The sequence below is a fragment of the Mixophyes fleayi genome, chromosome 6 (assembly GCF_038048845.1).
Source record: "Mixophyes fleayi isolate aMixFle1 chromosome 6, aMixFle1.hap1, whole genome shotgun sequence".
Lineage (NCBI taxonomy): Eukaryota > Metazoa > Chordata > Amphibia > Anura > Limnodynastidae > Mixophyes > Mixophyes fleayi.
The window spans coordinates 199,847,233-199,863,380 of NC_134407.1; the positions used below are offsets into that span (position 1 = coordinate 199,847,233).

General features: G+C 44.6%; 1 protein-coding gene across 6 annotated transcripts in view; it reads right to left on the minus strand.

Moving 5' to 3' along the window:
• Positions 1-6,500: 6,500 nt before the first annotated feature.
• SMURF2 (SMAD specific E3 ubiquitin protein ligase 2) overlaps positions 6,501-16,148 on the minus strand; it is a 54,977-nt gene continuing 45,329 nt past the window's right edge. For all 6 annotated transcript variants that reach the window (XM_075178008.1, XM_075178007.1, XM_075178005.1 and 3 more), the window contains exons 11-19: positions 13,644-13,875; positions 13,378-13,481; positions 12,725-12,839; positions 12,398-12,576; positions 12,126-12,263; positions 11,852-11,972; positions 10,820-11,021; positions 10,027-10,102; positions 6,501-9,361 (exon numbers count right to left, since the gene is read on the minus strand). In XM_075178008.1, the coding sequence (XP_075034109.1) occupies positions 9,262-9,361; positions 10,027-10,102; positions 10,820-11,021; positions 11,852-11,972; positions 12,126-12,263; positions 12,398-12,576; positions 12,725-12,839; positions 13,378-13,481; positions 13,644-13,875 (1,267 nt within the window). In that variant the 3' untranslated portion in view covers positions 6,501-9,261. The remainder of the gene's footprint in view (positions 9,362-10,026; positions 10,103-10,819; positions 11,022-11,851; positions 11,973-12,125; positions 12,264-12,397; positions 12,577-12,724; positions 12,840-13,377; positions 13,482-13,643; positions 13,876-16,148) is intronic.

Genomic DNA, 16,148 nt, shown 5'->3' on the forward strand with positions numbered 1-16,148 from the left:
CTCTCCAACATTAACTTTTTGAGGATCATCAGCATAAAGGCAATAAGTGATGCAGGTGCACAAGTTTATAAATGGATCTAATTAATCAGGGATGGGGACAAATGTCAGCTTAATCACATGTATCCTTTCTAGGACAAAGAGGCTTTAAGATGGTTGGTGTCTAAACTCAATGTTGCTGTAGCCGGTCTGTCAGCCAGGACCACTATTCCATTAAAGGATGAAGGCCCTTGAAAGATCCAATGGAAAGCCGTTTCAAGAAACTTAAATTTTCCTATGGTGTTGACAGGCTCAGTCTCCAGGGCACTCGAGAGGATGGGCCGATACCTTGCATAAGAATGAACAAGGGAAAATTAACACAGTATCTACTCAAAAGCACTGATGTCTTGAGAAGGGATTGACTTCATATGTGAAGCTTCACTAGACACAATTACCCTTCTAACAGTAGCATGGCTTCATCTGTAGGCAGTAGGAGAGCTCTCTGACTGTGTCCTTGGAGGGGGTGATCTCAGGTCCCTCTGCAGGATGCTGTCCAATCTGTCTCCACTCCAGCGATCCCTCCAGTACATGGGAGCTGCCACCTTGGATTCAATCACCTGCTCTCCCTCAGCCAGTCAGACTACTACTACTGCTTCAGCTGAACTGACTGCAGCTCCCAATCAGAGGATAGCAGTCTCTGCTCTAGGGTTCCTTCCAAAACCAGTTCTTTGGCACCACCATCTTTGATCCAGTCACCTTCTCCCTCTCAGTCAGTCAGGCTGCTGCTTCAGCTCAGCTCACCGCAGCCTCCAATCAGCTGATACCGTTAGTATAAAAGGACTTCCTGGAGCCCTAACCTGTTGCCAGCTATGGGGACTCACACAGAGTGCACCAAAAGACGTGACAGGACGTACGAGCGACAGGAGACAGATGTGGAACAACAGGTAGAGAGGACCCTGCCCTGACCCTAAAGAAATGGGTGGTGAGAGACAGTAGGGCCAACTGTGAGAAAAAATTTAGATGGCAGACGAGAACGAGGAGGTGATGGATATAATGGCTAGGAGGTGGTAGGATAGGAAAGTTTAAAAATGTGAGTTTTGAGTGAGTGATTGAAGGACTGAAGGTTGGGGGAGAGTAGAGTCAGATGGGGAAAGGAGTTCTAAAGATTAGGTGCAGTACAGGCGAAATCTTGGAGGCGAGCATGGGAGGTGGTGATTAGAGGTGAATTGAGGCAGAGGTTAGAGGTGGAATGGTGTGGCCGGGTAGGTCTGTACCTGGAGACAAGGTCAAAGATGTAAGGGGGAGAAGTGTTGGTAATGGCTTTGTAAGCGAAGGTAAGGAGCTTGAACTGAATTCTGAAACAGATAGGGAGCAAATGAAGGGATTTACACAGAGGAGAATCGGAAGAGATGTGGTGGGAGAGGATGAGCCTAGCCGCAGTAGTCTCTATGGATTGAAGGTCAGAAGCGCGAGAGCGAGGAAGACTAGCGAGAAGGAGATTGCAATAGTCAAGACGAGAAATGAGTGAATGGACCAGGATTTTGGTTGCTTCCTGAGAGAGGAAGGGACAGATTTTCGTAACGTTATGGAGGCAGAAGTGGCAGGATTTGGTTAGGGACTGGGTATGAGGGTGTAAAGCTGAAGGTAGCGTCAAGGGTGACTCCAAGGCAGCGGGCTTGAGTGACGAGAGAGTGATGTTGTCAACCAAGAGGGAGATGTTGGGAGGGATAGCAACATTGGCAGGAGGAAAGATGATGAGCTCAGATTTGGAGATGTTGAGTTTCAGAAAGCGCTGTGTCATCCAGATAGTTACAGCAGAGAGAAAACTAGATACCTGGGTTAGGACAGCGGGAGAAAGGTCAGGGGAGGAAAGATAGATTTGTGTGTCATCAGCATAGAGGTGGTATTAGAGGTCAAATGATTGAATAAGTATACCAAGAGAGGCGGTGAAGAGAGAGAAGAGCAGAGTGCCAAGGACAGAGCCTTGTCGGACTTCAATAGAAAAGGGAAATGGGGGGAGGTCGAGCCAGAAACAGACACTAAGCTGTTTCACGAAAACCTAGGGAGTGAAGGGTGGTGAGAAGAAGAGAATGTGGTCAAAAGCAGCAGAGAGGTTGAGGAGTACAAGAAGAGAAAAGTGACCACTGGAATTAGCCGAGAGTAAGTAATTTGTTACTTTAGTGAGGGTAGTTTCAGTTGAGTGAAAGGGACAGAAGCCAGACAGGAGAGGATCAAAAAGAGAGTGGGAAGAGAGAAAGTGGGTCAGACGACTGAAGACAAGTCGATCGAGAATTTTAGAAGCAAAGGGAAGCAGAGATATGGGGTGATAGTTGGAGAGAGAGAGGATGAGACAAGGAAAGGTTTCTTGAGAATAGGAGAGATGAGAGCATGCTTGAAGGCCGAGGGGAAGATAGCAGTGGAGAGAGGTTAAAGAGGTGAGCAAGATAACAACAGGCATTGGAAGAGAGGGAGCGTAGGAACTTGGAGGTTACAGGATCGAGAGGACAGGTTGTAGAAGAGGAGAGAAGAGAGAATATTAGGCACAGAAACAGGTGGGTAGGAGCCAAGGGTGGCAGAGTGAATGATAGAGAGGATAGGTGGGGGAGGCAAGTCTGACGAGAACAGATCATCATTGTGTAAAGAGTCAATTTTGTCTTTAAAGTAGGTTGCAAAGTCAAAAGTAGTGATGGACGATGGGGAGGATACAGTAGAGAATTAATGATAGCAAAGAGGCGTCAGGGTTTATTGGACAGGGAGGAGATGTGGAATGTGAAATAAGTTTGTTTGGTAAGAGAGGGCGGGAGTAGGAGGAAAGGATGAATTTATAGTGAGTGAAGTCCGCAATGAATTGGGATTTCCTCCATTGGCGTTCAGAGGAGTAGGAGCACTTTTGGAGGAGACTAGTAAGAGGGGAGTGCCAGGGTTGGGGTTTAGATTGGCAGGGACGAAGGGGGGCAGAGGGGACTGCAGTATCAAGGGCAACAGAGTGTGGTGTCGTAACCAGAGACAGCAGCGTTGAGACATGATAGGGAAGAAATGTGAGCAAGTAAGGGTTCGAGAGAGGACGCAAAGATGACGGGGTCAATGCTGTTGATGGGAAAAAGCGTGTGAAGGGTAAAGGGTAAAGGAAAGGAGATTGTGGTCAGAGACGGGGAAGACAGAATTGGAGAAGTTGGAGAGGTCACAAAGATAGGAGAAAACTGGTTTCAGAGAGTGACGATCATGGTGGGTGACGGAAGTTGTCCATTGGGAGAGGTCATGGGAGGAAGTGAGAGGGAGCAATTTAGAGGCAACAGTAGTAATGAGAGTCAGTAGAGATGTTAAAATCCCCAATGATAATAGTGGGAAGATCAGAAGAGAGGAAATGGGAAAGCCAAGAGGCAACGTTATCAAGAAATTGAGAGGATGGGCCAGTGGGCCAGGGGGACGATTGACAACCGAAAGACGAAGGTGGAGAGGGGAGAAGAGGCGGATGGAGTGAACTTCAAAGGAGGAGAAGGAGAGGGAGGGTTCTGGGGGAATAACTCTGAAGGTGTAGCCAGGAGACAGTAGGACACCTACACCACCTTCTTGGTGGTACCCAGGATGGGGAGTGTAGGAAAAAATAGAGCCCCCCGTGGGAGAGTGCAGCAGGGAAAGCAGTATCAGAGAGGGGGGATCCATGTTTCTGTAAGGGCCAGGAGACCAAAGGAATGGGAGAGGAAGAGGTCGTGAATGTGAGTTTGTTGCACACAGATCTTGCATTCCAGAGTGCACAGGACAGGGGAGGGTGAGTAAGAGGAATGATGGAAATAAGGTTGGTGGGATTGGATGTTCGGGGAAGACATGGTAATATGTGGTGGAGGGGGGAGCGACAGGGGAAAGAGGGGATAGGCTTGGGTCTGTAGTATGGAGCCATGAGGGGAAATGGGTGGAAGTGCTGAATGGAGAGAAGTAAGGTACAGGAGATGTAGTAATTGAAACCTTGCAGAGTCATGAAATAGAAGAGAAAAAATTGCGTAGAAAAGACAAATGAGAGTATAGCAGAAGGTAAGGACTGTGACAGGTTACAAGTGAAGTGAGGAAAAGAGAACAGGACAGGCGAGTAAAGTGAGAGACTGTAGAAGTAGGAGAGCGAAGAGGAAGAAAATATGTAAAAGGATCAGTAAGGGAATTGAAAGTAGTTCGGACAGTAGAGATAAGGGATAAGTGAGTAAAACAGTTAGACAAGACAGTGACATAGGGCAGGAGTGGAGAGAGATAAAACATTAGCCACAGCGGAAGATGCACTGAGGCAGCTGTGTATGAACAGTGTGCAAAAGGGAGCAGGGACACCACTTAAAGAATCTGGGTAAGTGGCGCAACAAGTGTGTTTTGAAGATGGGAATACTACAAGCAACAGCATAAGTGAAACCAACAATTAATAATAAAAACTGCAGATGCAATAATTAAGGTTGAGAAACAGATCAGCAGGGTGTGTGCAGGCAGTGCAGAATGCAGGTGGCGGAGGATTTCAGAGCTCACAGATGATTGTTGAATGAGGTCTTCATGTAGCAGTGTTTCCAAATGAAATATTCTCATTTTGTTCTCCTTTTGTTCAACTCTTGTGTAACTCTTACTACGGTATCAAAATTTTAAATACACTTGTAAAAAATCCTCACTAGCTAACACAGCCTATGACTGCTAGTTAAATAGTCACAGAACCATGTGATCACTTTCTTCAATTAACCCCCACTAATCACACTTACTACAAAGAAAGTAATAAAATCCTAAAAGAAACAAAGAGGGTAAGCATACCATATAGCTAATAGACAATTTTGTACATCTGATCCTTTACAGATAGCTGGTACAGTGGCATCCAACTATCCTCACCCCCTGCCTTCATCTCTGCCCCAGATTCAGCCCACCCCTGTACATCATCAACTGTGCCAATCTCATCCACATTTTCCAAATTCCCTCTCTCCCTTACTCCTCTGCTCTCTGAAATGCCAGATCTGTCCGTAATAAACTGCCCTCTCTTTACATGCCTTTCATCTCAAACTTCTCATCGCCAAAACCTGATTCTCTTCCACGGACACTGCTTCCCCTGATGCTCTCCCTTGTGGTGTATCCTTCTTTCCCCCCAATTGTACCATCTGTGTCATTTCCCCTGAGCCCCCCTTCCCTACTGATCCTTTGAGGTCCACTATATTGTCTCTTCAACCCCCATGCATCTCTGTGTCTCAGTCATCTACTGCCACCCCACCTCTTTGCAATTTCTTGATAATTTTGCCATCTGGTTCCCCCACTATCTCCCCTATCATCTTACATCCCCACTGATCATCCCACTGACCTGGCCTCCAAACTTCTTGCCCTTTCTTCCTCCTTTTGACCTCTCACGATAGACCTCTTCCCTCATCCACTCCCATGACCTTGTCTTCACCAATCAATATGCTCTAACCTCTCCAGCTCTCCCTTCCCACACTGACCACCATCTCCTCTGCTTCACTCATTCCTCATCTCCTGCACCCCTCTCCTTGCCCAAATCATCCCTTATTAGACGTAATCTTGATACAATTGATTCTAATTTCTCCTCCTCGCTTGAAACTCTCATCTCCCCTCTATCAACCCTGACCGGCCCCAACCAGGCAGCCTCCACCTACAACCACACCCTCATCACCGTGCTTGACTCTGCTGCCCCACCTCTTCTCTCCACCTCCGCCCCAACCTTCAAACTCTAAATCTCTCTTTAATCTGATTTCCACCCCTTCCACAGACACCGCTTTGAACAAAGTCACCAATGATCACCAAATCCAGGGGCCAATTCTTCCAGCGTATCCTCCTGGACCGCTCTACAGTCGACACAGTGGATCATCCTCTTCTACTTCACACCATTGGCCTTTCTAACACCGTCCTTTCGTGGTTCACCTCCTACCTCGTCAAATCTTCTCTCTCTGCTTCTACCTCCTCCCATCCCATTGGGAGTCCCTCAGGGTTCTGTCCTTGGCACTCTGTTCTTTTATTGTACACCTCCTCACTGGATGAACTCATCAGTACCTTGGGCCTCCAGTACCACCTCTATGCCGACGACACCCAACTCTACCTTTCATCTCTTGATCCATTATATCTATGTATGTGCCCACTGCCACAGAATACCATACACTTTACATGCCAACATGTGCTTTAACCCTGCTTTCATTGTCACATACTCAAGGGCAATTGTTTAATTGTGACCTTATCCAGTTTTTCTTTTTTACTGTATATATGTGGGTAAGCTATAAAAAAAAAGGAATAACTTGGCATAGAATTAGCATTCCATATTGAAAACAAAGGACATTTGTGTGCAGAGAACTATAAATCACAAGAAAAGAAACAAAAATAAACTTTATATTAAAATAACACTCTGTTTCATCCACTTTTATAGAATGTGACCTCTACCTATTTACACTTTGAAAGTGGCACTTTTGGAGACTGAAAGCAACATTATAAGTTATGGGAAATGAATGTATAAAATTGAAGTGATCCTCACCCGTTAGACCCCCTGTAATCAGGAACACACAACAAGCTTTGAAAATATTTTTTTTAATTCATCAGCTATAAATTGAAGCAAATAACATTATGTTCAGTAACATGCTGGTGCCACCAGGTTAGTGAAGGGGAATCACTTTTATAATTAGATTATTAATAATAATGCGGTTTTCACCTCTGACTCCATTTAACGGTCAGAGGAGCAAACCTAGGCATCCTGACAATAATGTAACAATAGGTATAAAATGTCTGGTTCCGATTATCACACCCAGATACTACCAGAACACAGTAGTCCTGGACAGGCACACAGAGGACAGGTTACCTTTGGAGGTTTTATTTGTTAAAAGGTCAGATTGTGTTTAAGTTGGGGAGACGGAAGCTTATTTAATACAGGGAAAAACAAAAATTAACCATGACGTATCAGATGAATTAGTCTCTGCAGCAGGAAAAGGGTTCTAATGACTTACGTGGAACAAACAGCCAACAACCTAAATGGAAAATTGGAAATTAGCTAAAAACACTGTTGTGTCCAGCACAAGTTTTCGGATTAGCTTCCTGGCAAAGCCAAGAAGAAAAATGGCTCCATACAGGGTGAACTACACAACAGAACTTAGGCTTCATTTGCAGCCACAGACATTTCTCAATAGCCCAGAAGTATCTGCAGCTGTACAGATGCTGAGTAAAATATACAGACAGACATCTTCCCTGTGATTTCCAAATAGAAGTGGGTGCGGCCATACTCTCTCTAAATAAAATGATCCCTAGATGCTACTGAAGCAGACAGATAAAGTGTCGGAGAATTTGTCTCATTCTAGTGTTGGATTACGTTTTAGAGGACGACCAATTGCACAGCAGTTCTGAAGAGCCCACATTCTAGACAGCACTTGTAACAACTGGTTCATATAGAGCGCTATATAAAGCATGTAATACTTGGTGTCAAAAGAAAAGTTTCATGTAAAGTAAAAATCAAACACATTTGATCCTCCACAGCTATTGTTTCATCTCCAACATTATCCACTGCTGTAAAATTTAAAATTTAAAATGGTTAGTTCAGGTAAATCTGCCTCTATGCTTAAAAGCACTTGTAAAAGTCACCAATGAAACCGGGAGCGGCCATCTTTCAGTAGCCCCTGGTAGAAAGGATTATTAACGGAGACTAGGCCAACCATATACACTGAGCAGCACACAGACAAGTGAGGCTTTTAGAGACATGTCAGTCATTAAGAATCTATTTCCTGTCTGAGGGAACAAATTTTCTTTAATGCTTTTTGCCTTCTCTCTCTTTCCCCCCCAACGTACATTAAAGATGGCAGAAAAACGTTGAAATGAAACCCGGCCTATACAAATATTCACAGAATTTTCACAGAAAATTCCCTTTTTAATTCTATATACAGATGAAGACCAGAGGTAGAAGACCGAATAGAGATTTCAGACGGATTGAGACGCTGAACTCAGGAGGTGCATGAACCAGAGCTATGTCCATATCCTCTGAATACTAAAAATAAGTTGATAACATGGCATCTACTGCAGAGAAGAAGAAAAAATGAGGGCAGAGGAAATCAGTGGTTTGACATTTTCATTCTACAAAAAATGTCTGTATGGTTATAAGAATGTGGATAGGAAGTTTCAGTAATCTGCTTAAACGGGTACAAGTCATCTACACAGATGGCAGCGGCCATTTTGTTTGCTGAGCGTTTATTTATAAGGATGAGGCCTTTCAATGGACTAGGAACCAGAGACATCACTGCTGTCACTGGCTCGTAGTGATAGGTGGCATTCAAAAAAATAAATTGGTTCAGGCCACAAAATGGCTGCCTAGATGTGCCTCATAAAATGCCTGTGAGGTCACTGGGTTCCTAGTGAATTGATAGGCTGCATTCTCAAGGATGACACTGGTCTCTAGGTGAATGGATAGGCTGCACTGTCAGTGATGTCACCGGTTCCTAGTAAATGGATTGAATGCAGGCGCGACAATATGGGTTCAGCTCACAAAATGGCTGCCTCCACTGTAAGGCATGGGCACACTTTAAATTATAACACAGAGACCTTTTTAACAAGAAACATGTAGACATCTAAAACAGACATATAGAGGCATGGCTGGTATGAAATTATTCCACTTGGAATTATTATATTAATAAAATAAGTGGTGTATAGCTGGTATACAGACCATTAGCCACTACGGTAATATGCTAGTTCAGTATCATACAATGAATCCACTTGAACTGATAGCGGGCATCCGACAGCCCCCTTAGGCGACGTAGTTAATATTAGCTTCTCCCAAATGATGTCAAGTGCCAGGATCTTCTAGGACATCATCACAAGGCAGTCCAGCTTCTTCCAACACTGGAGAGTGGCTGACATCATCCATGACCCCTTTTATCCTGGACTGGCCAATAGCCCATCTCCTGGCCGGGGCTGTCTCTCTAGGCTGGTAATCATGCCTGAATTTTGCTTCTTGGTGCAAGATCCGGGAAGAGGGAATGTAATAACCCTTTTCATATAAAAATAGTAATAGTAGTCTTTATATGTAGAGCACTGCTTTCAGACAAAAAGGTCAGTGTTCCTTATAACGTTCAAGATATTTGTTTTAAATAGCAGCTAAGTCGCGAGCGCAGTACGACTTTTTCTTTAATGGAAAAAAAAAAATATATATATATTTATAGAATCCCAAAGTGTCAGTTTCTCTCGTCAGTCATAGTGCCCTGTGGAACAAAAGCTCCAGAAGCACCTCCGACACTGGGGGCGAGGGGCGAGGGACTGTGTGATAGCACTTTATTAATATTGTCTGTGTTTGACATCTCATTCCACTGCAAAGCCACAAGTCTCTTCGATAGCGGTGAGGAGCTTCTCGTAAAGTTTGTCGTAGGTTTCGTAGGGTGGGATGTCTATGCGGTTGAAGCTGAGGAAAGGGGAGTTTTCGTTAATAACATTCTTCACTCTTTCCAAATGTTCGTTATCAGGGTTAGGGTTATTAGGATATATTACATATTCAAGTAAAGGACATAATTATCATGTGTGTGACATTCATGCATAGGGATCACTGATCGTTTAGCAGTACGCTGTATTGGGTGCATAAATGAGCATATAACATGCCTCTTGTTTTATAGAATGTCCCACATCATCTATTTATATAGCGCCACTAATTCCGCTGCTCTGTACAGAGAACTCATTCACATCAGTCTTTGCCCCATTGGAGCTTACAATCTAAATCCCCTAACACACACACACACACACACCGAGAGAGACTAAGGGCAATTTAATAGCAGTCAGTTAACCTACTAGTACGTTCTTGGGAGTGTGGGAGGAAACCGGAGCACCCGGAGGAAACCCACGCAAACACGGGGAGAACATACAAACTCCACACAGAAAAAGGCCATGGTCGGGAATCAAACTCATGACCCCAGTGAGGCAGAAGTGCTAACCACTAAGCCACCGTGCTGCCCACATAAGCTCACCTGCAAATGTCACTGGCTGCCAGTAAGCTACATGTCCCAATACAAATACCTGACAGCAAATGAAATGTGGTGCAATAGTCTGCATACAACAGAACACAGTAAGACTTACCAAGTGTGAGCCTTGGGCAGGTTATTGGTGTTGGCGTCAATCTGATGGATGGTAAACAGCCGTGGACCTGCAGCGCCTGCAGAGTGAGGAGAGATGGTTACTAACCTAGGACAGGTCTGCAGAAAGCAGGGAAGTGGATGGAGCCCTGGACAGAGGAAACTGGTTTGTCTGGGGTAAGAACAACTATGGAGGGTTAATGTGTAAGTAGAAATAGTAATTACATTGATAAAGTTACACTTTGTAGCAGTATACTATGGATGTATGATCTTGAGAAGAACGAGAACGGCCAATATAATACACTGCCGTCACACACACATACCGCAAGCCAAGTCCTATCTGTCGATCAGGAAGTGAACGCAGCCACTTAGGAGCAATCTGAGGCTGCACCGTTCCAGTGTTTAGTTATAACGTCGCCCCAGACAGGCACTCAGCGTGCACAGCGCAGGGTCCAGACATTTCCTGACACTGGTAACAGGAAACAGCATTGGACCTGTTCTATGAATTCCTGAACCTTTATGTAGAAACACCCAGCTGAGGTCACTGGCACAGTGCACGCTCTGCTATCCTGCTGGCTTCTGTTGGGGAAAGCCAGGAACTTCCTACCAGACCACTCTCCAGGTCTGGAACTTGGTTATGCCCCAGCAACTTCGTTCATGCCAGGTCTAATGGATTTCACTGCTTAGAGTGATTAGGAAAAAGAATGCGGATTGATAAACGCGACAGGGTAACGCTAAAAAGCACTTGTTCGCCAAGACATGACCCTGGTGGAAGATTCTATTTAGAAGACGATTACCTTGTAATGCTTTGAAGCCTTGCAGAGGAACTCTAGACGATCCGGTCACAAACTGAAGCAGACGCGCTCTCCTCTCCTCGTCAAAAGACTCCACCGCCTTCCAGAACCACTTCACGATGTTGCTATCTGGAGTACAGTGTTTTAACCGGGTGTTGGACTTCCAGTCGTTAACATCAATCTTTCCCAGTCCGCATACTATCAGCTAGAAGTAAACAGCGCACATTATTAGTATAAGCCAGGCTTAGTCAACCTGTGACTCGGAAGAAGATTCCCTGCACGCCTCTACTATGCTTAGCTTCAAGCAGCGAGTGGCAGGACAACTCGTAGTTCCATGACACCTGGAGAGCCACAAGTCCAAGTTACCCACTTCTGCGCTAACCGATCAACATCATTCTTAATAGAAACAGTACACGTATATTTATTATGCAAGTTATAGTCGTATTATAAGGCTGCCTATCCGTGCTCCACTTCCGTTATACAGTAGGGTGCATCAGCCAAGGAATGGTTTGCCCTTGTACACAACTCTGCCTTAACGGGGATGTGCTCCCCATGTTACATTATACACTCGTCAAGCAAATAGGGAAGCTGTTACCTGAAGACAACTCATCGAGAGAGTATTAAATGCCTTGTATGGGGAAGATTGTCTCCATGGGAAACAGACACTATAAAAAGTCACATAAAGCACAACAAAAAAACTATTTTAATAACTAAAAGAAAAAATAAAGAAGACTTAATAGAATATAGTTTAAAATTATATATCGTTCCATGAAACACATTTTGAAGAACAATTTCATATTCCTTGAACTTTGTGTCTCGGCAATTCTGGGCCTGAAAACATTGTCTACATAGTAGATATCGTAGGACTTAGGTGGCAATGGCACACAGAGTGCAATGACAGGTAGAGGGAGCGTGTGGCATTGGAGATGGCAGGGAAGAGCATAAACTCCAAATACACAGCAAACAGATACCTTGCAGACATTTCCTATACATGTCTGTATGTTCGTGTAAATGTCCACACATCAAGGTACTCACCTCTAGCTCCTTCTCATCAAACGTTTTTAGCAGATATTGTGGGATAACTTCATTAAATCCTTTCTGCAGTGCCAGAAACTGAGCCTCGATCCCTCGAAGGAATCTCCAGTTTACATAGAGTCTGGAATGAAAACAAGAACGTCGGGTTCCAATCACAGAGGATTCTAAGACGGTACGTATGAATCTCTCTCAAATGTGACATTAAAGTGGAGGACATGTATGGGAACACTGATGGGAGACACACATTCCCAATAAACCATAGCCAATTATGTACCTGACATATTCCTTTTTGGTTTCTTCAGTCACTGGGATACTTTTGCCGTTAGGTTTCAGCTCATGCTGGATGAGCTCTCCGTATGCACTGTGCTCAACGCAGAACGTGTGATCCAACACAGATGTAATATCGTTTTCTCTAGAAAGGAGAAACAACATTGGTCGTCAGAGCAGTATCTGTATGACGTACTCCGTGCAGCCACAACAGACTCAAGCACTGCACAGACCGACACAAATCCTAAATACCCGTCCCTCTCCTCCGCTTATACTTACAGTATCCACACAAGGCTGTTGTGGAGATCGGGGTCTACGGACTCCATATCATCCAGCGTGATGGGCTTTCCAAGCAGCTGCTTATAAAAAGGTAGTGTAAAGCCGCCATCAATGTAGTGCCCGTGAAATACCGCCATGCCCATGATCCGCCCCACAAAGTGAAAATAGGAAAGATGTTCCTAGAGGTAAAACAGAGAGGTCGCTCGGTTACAAGTCACCCTAAAACATTACAAAATAGGAGTTTATGTATAAAACACAATAAAGAAAACGTGATGAAAAAAAGAATCAAGATTACGGTTAAAACCTAAGTGATCGGGAGAGACTTACCGGGTTGACTGCGGAATCCGGGTTGATCTGTAGTGTGTAGATATCGTCGCGGGAATATTGGAAAAGGCCGTAATATGGATTTAACATCTCGTGAGACAACAAATAAAGCCATTCTCTGCAAGATAACACAGATCAGTAATTAACATGACTGGAATGAGAGCGTTACACAGATTGTGTAAAACGCGTTAACAAAATCCAACCCTATGCTGACCAGCCCTGGGCTGGTTTGGGGGCCAGGAGGACCCCACGCTGCAGGTTTTCCTGCTATAGTGTCACCAGCTCTGGCTGGCAAAGCCTAGTGCTGGTACTAGTAAAATAGGGGGGATCCCACGATTTTGCTAGTACCAACCTAAGCTGGCAACACTAAGGTTGATTAAGCTCTGCATTGGCGATTTAAATCTAGTGCTTTATGTCGATATTGTGACTGTCGAGATTATAACCTGTCGACCCTCACAGTGTCGACATTTTAACGCTGACTCATATGAACGTCGACATTCTGACTGTCGATCTTATGGTGTTGACATTCTGAATGTAGACATGTTCATCATAGACATTGCGTACCCAACCCCTCTCTAAAAACTGTTTGCCAGGTTTTCCAAGGGACAACTGTCTGTCACACACAACTATATACATGCTTAATAAAAACACTTCACCTGGCAACCCCTCCATAGTCCAAACCTTCTTCTCCACGGAACTTGATCATGAGTCTCTTCCACAAGTCCTTCGGCCTCATCTTCATCACCTGCCTATAGGATTCCTTTAAGAAAGAGACAAATTCACTCAAAACTATCGGTATGGTCAGAGAGTGGACAATAAAGCCTCGTTATCCCAAGAGATGTAGAGTATGTCCAGTCAGTGAGGAGACCAAGTAGCAGGATTAGAGCGTAGTCCACTAAACACACTTGGTAATGAGGGTTACCTCGAATATCTCCTCACGGGACACCTCGATGCGGCAGTGCCCGGCTTGTGGTTGTTGTTGCGACAGCTCCTGTCTCAGGATCTTTAGTTTCTGTACCAAATCTCTCTTGTATCGCGGGACGGTCAGACAGTCCACGTCGTCGGGGAGCTGACACAGAGAGACCACCTGTTGCTGTTGCTGCTGCTGTTGCTGCTGCTGCTGTTGCTGGTGGTCTTTAAGCTGGTTCTGGCGGCTGTGCACAAGAGAAGAAGTGACCCCGCCGTTACTCTGCTGCCCTCTTCTGTTCAAGCTCAAAACAACGTTTGAACCTTTATTTTTTTTTTTCATTAATTGCTTGAAATGAAGCCCTCAGCGTAATGCACTGTATATATAGCACTGCTGCGATACATTTTCTCTTCTCAAAGTTCAATGAGATTACATTGCTTACTTATGTAAATATTTAAAGACTGGTGGGTACACTGGGGTAAGAGTTAATCAAGACAATAACGGACATACAGTCCACAGACTAGCTTTATTATGACCACAGCAACAAGTATTACATACATTGTTTGGAAATTGAGAAACAATCGTACCTTATACTCCCTAATAACCAAAAACAGTCGCTCAAAAAATAGTAAAGTGGATTATATAAACCATAGTCCCCAATCTCAGTCATGGCATCCACACACCTGTCAAACCGTAACGCAGGTGTTCTAAGGCGAGTTCAGGGAGGACAGAAACCTCCCGTGGAGCATAAGGGCAAAAGACAGATGCTAATGTGATTTCAGTAAATGTGTCCGACGTGCATGGCTTAAATCTGCTGACCTGCTGGACAGGTTCCGTCTCTCACCTGCAACAGAGACTAACGCACCATATCTATTCCGCTGCTGCGATTTCATCCTAGGTACACACTATGCAGCTATCGTGCAGATCACACGATTCACAACTGTTTAGTATGATATCTTACTAAAACACACTGTATCTGTTGATTTGGTTTAATAAACTTCCGAAAAATTATGATCGGCCAGCACGGTGGCTCAGTGGTTAGCACTTCTGCCTCACAGCACTGGGGTCATTAGTTCAATTCCCGACCACGGCCTTATCTCGTGAGGAGTTTGTATGTTCTCCCCGTGTATGCGTGGGTTTCCTCCAGGTGCTCCGGTTTCCTCCCACACTCCAGAAACATACTGGTAGGTAAATTGGCTGCTAACAAAATTGACCCTAGTCTGTGTGTAACTGTCTGTGTGTGTGTTAGGGAATTTAGACTGTAAGGCCCAATGGGGCAGGGACTGATGTGAATGAGTTCTCTGTACAGCGCTGCGGAATTAGTGGCGCTATATAAATAAATGGTGATCAGTGATGGCGGATTCAGCAGATGTTAGGAGAGATGACGCATCTGGAGGTAGTGTAGGTGTGTACGCATGAATCGGCATGCTCATCAGGAATTGTTTGTACCTGAAGTGTGACTGTATACGTGTGTACCCAGCTTAAGAATTACACCTCACAACACTATGTAAAGATGTTTTACGAGAACTACTCCTTACACAAAACGGTCACTATCAAAGAGCCTTCCTGCCTTATTTGCCCAATGATTTTGACATTTGGGGGAGTATTCAATTGTCAGCGGGATTGCCGAAAATCCCGCAGTCCGCGCCCGATATTACGGTAAATGTGCGCGGAAAAAACGTTAATATGGCAACATACTCGCTGGATTTCAGCTTGCAGCTCAGGGAGCTGCGAGCTGAAATCCAGCGAGAGATTTCCGTATTAACGGTAATATTTTTTGAGCGCGGGATTTTCGGCGGTCCCGCCGACAATTGAATTTGCCCCTTGAAATTATAATACTTGGATAAGTTTTACAGTAAAATATAAGCTCAGGTTTACAACAAACATCATTTGAGAAGGCTGCCGATAGTCCTAGAGGGTCTCATGCTTTGTACTTGCCCACAGGAATGTCTGCCACTCATATAGTGTTAATTAGAACAAAAGAGAGAAAAGAGAATGGATTGGGTTAAATCCGTTGACAAACTGTAAAACCGAAATGTTTTTCTCTACCGGCTCCCAAAGCTGCAGTGGTGGTTACACGGAACGTTCACTTCTGCACCCGTTTACCTTATAAAGGCAGCTGGCCGACCATATATCTGATATAACAAGAGTTGGCTGCTATATGCTAAGTGGCTAATATCCCCATAACACACTGGTGCAGCTTCAAATAGGAGTTATCATCATCATTTATATAGCGCGACTAATTCCGTAGCGCACAGAGAACTCATTCACATCAGCCCCTGCTCCATTGGAGCTTACAGTCTAAATTCTCTAATATAGACACACACTCACACACAGAGACAGATAGGGGGACAGACAGACACACAGACTAGGGTCAATTTTGATAGCAGCCAATTAACCTACCAGTATGTTTTTGGAGTGTGGGAGGATATGGGAGCACCCAGAGGAACCCACGCAAACATGGGGAGAACATACAAACTCCACACAGATAGGGCCATGGTTGGGAATTGAACTCATGAC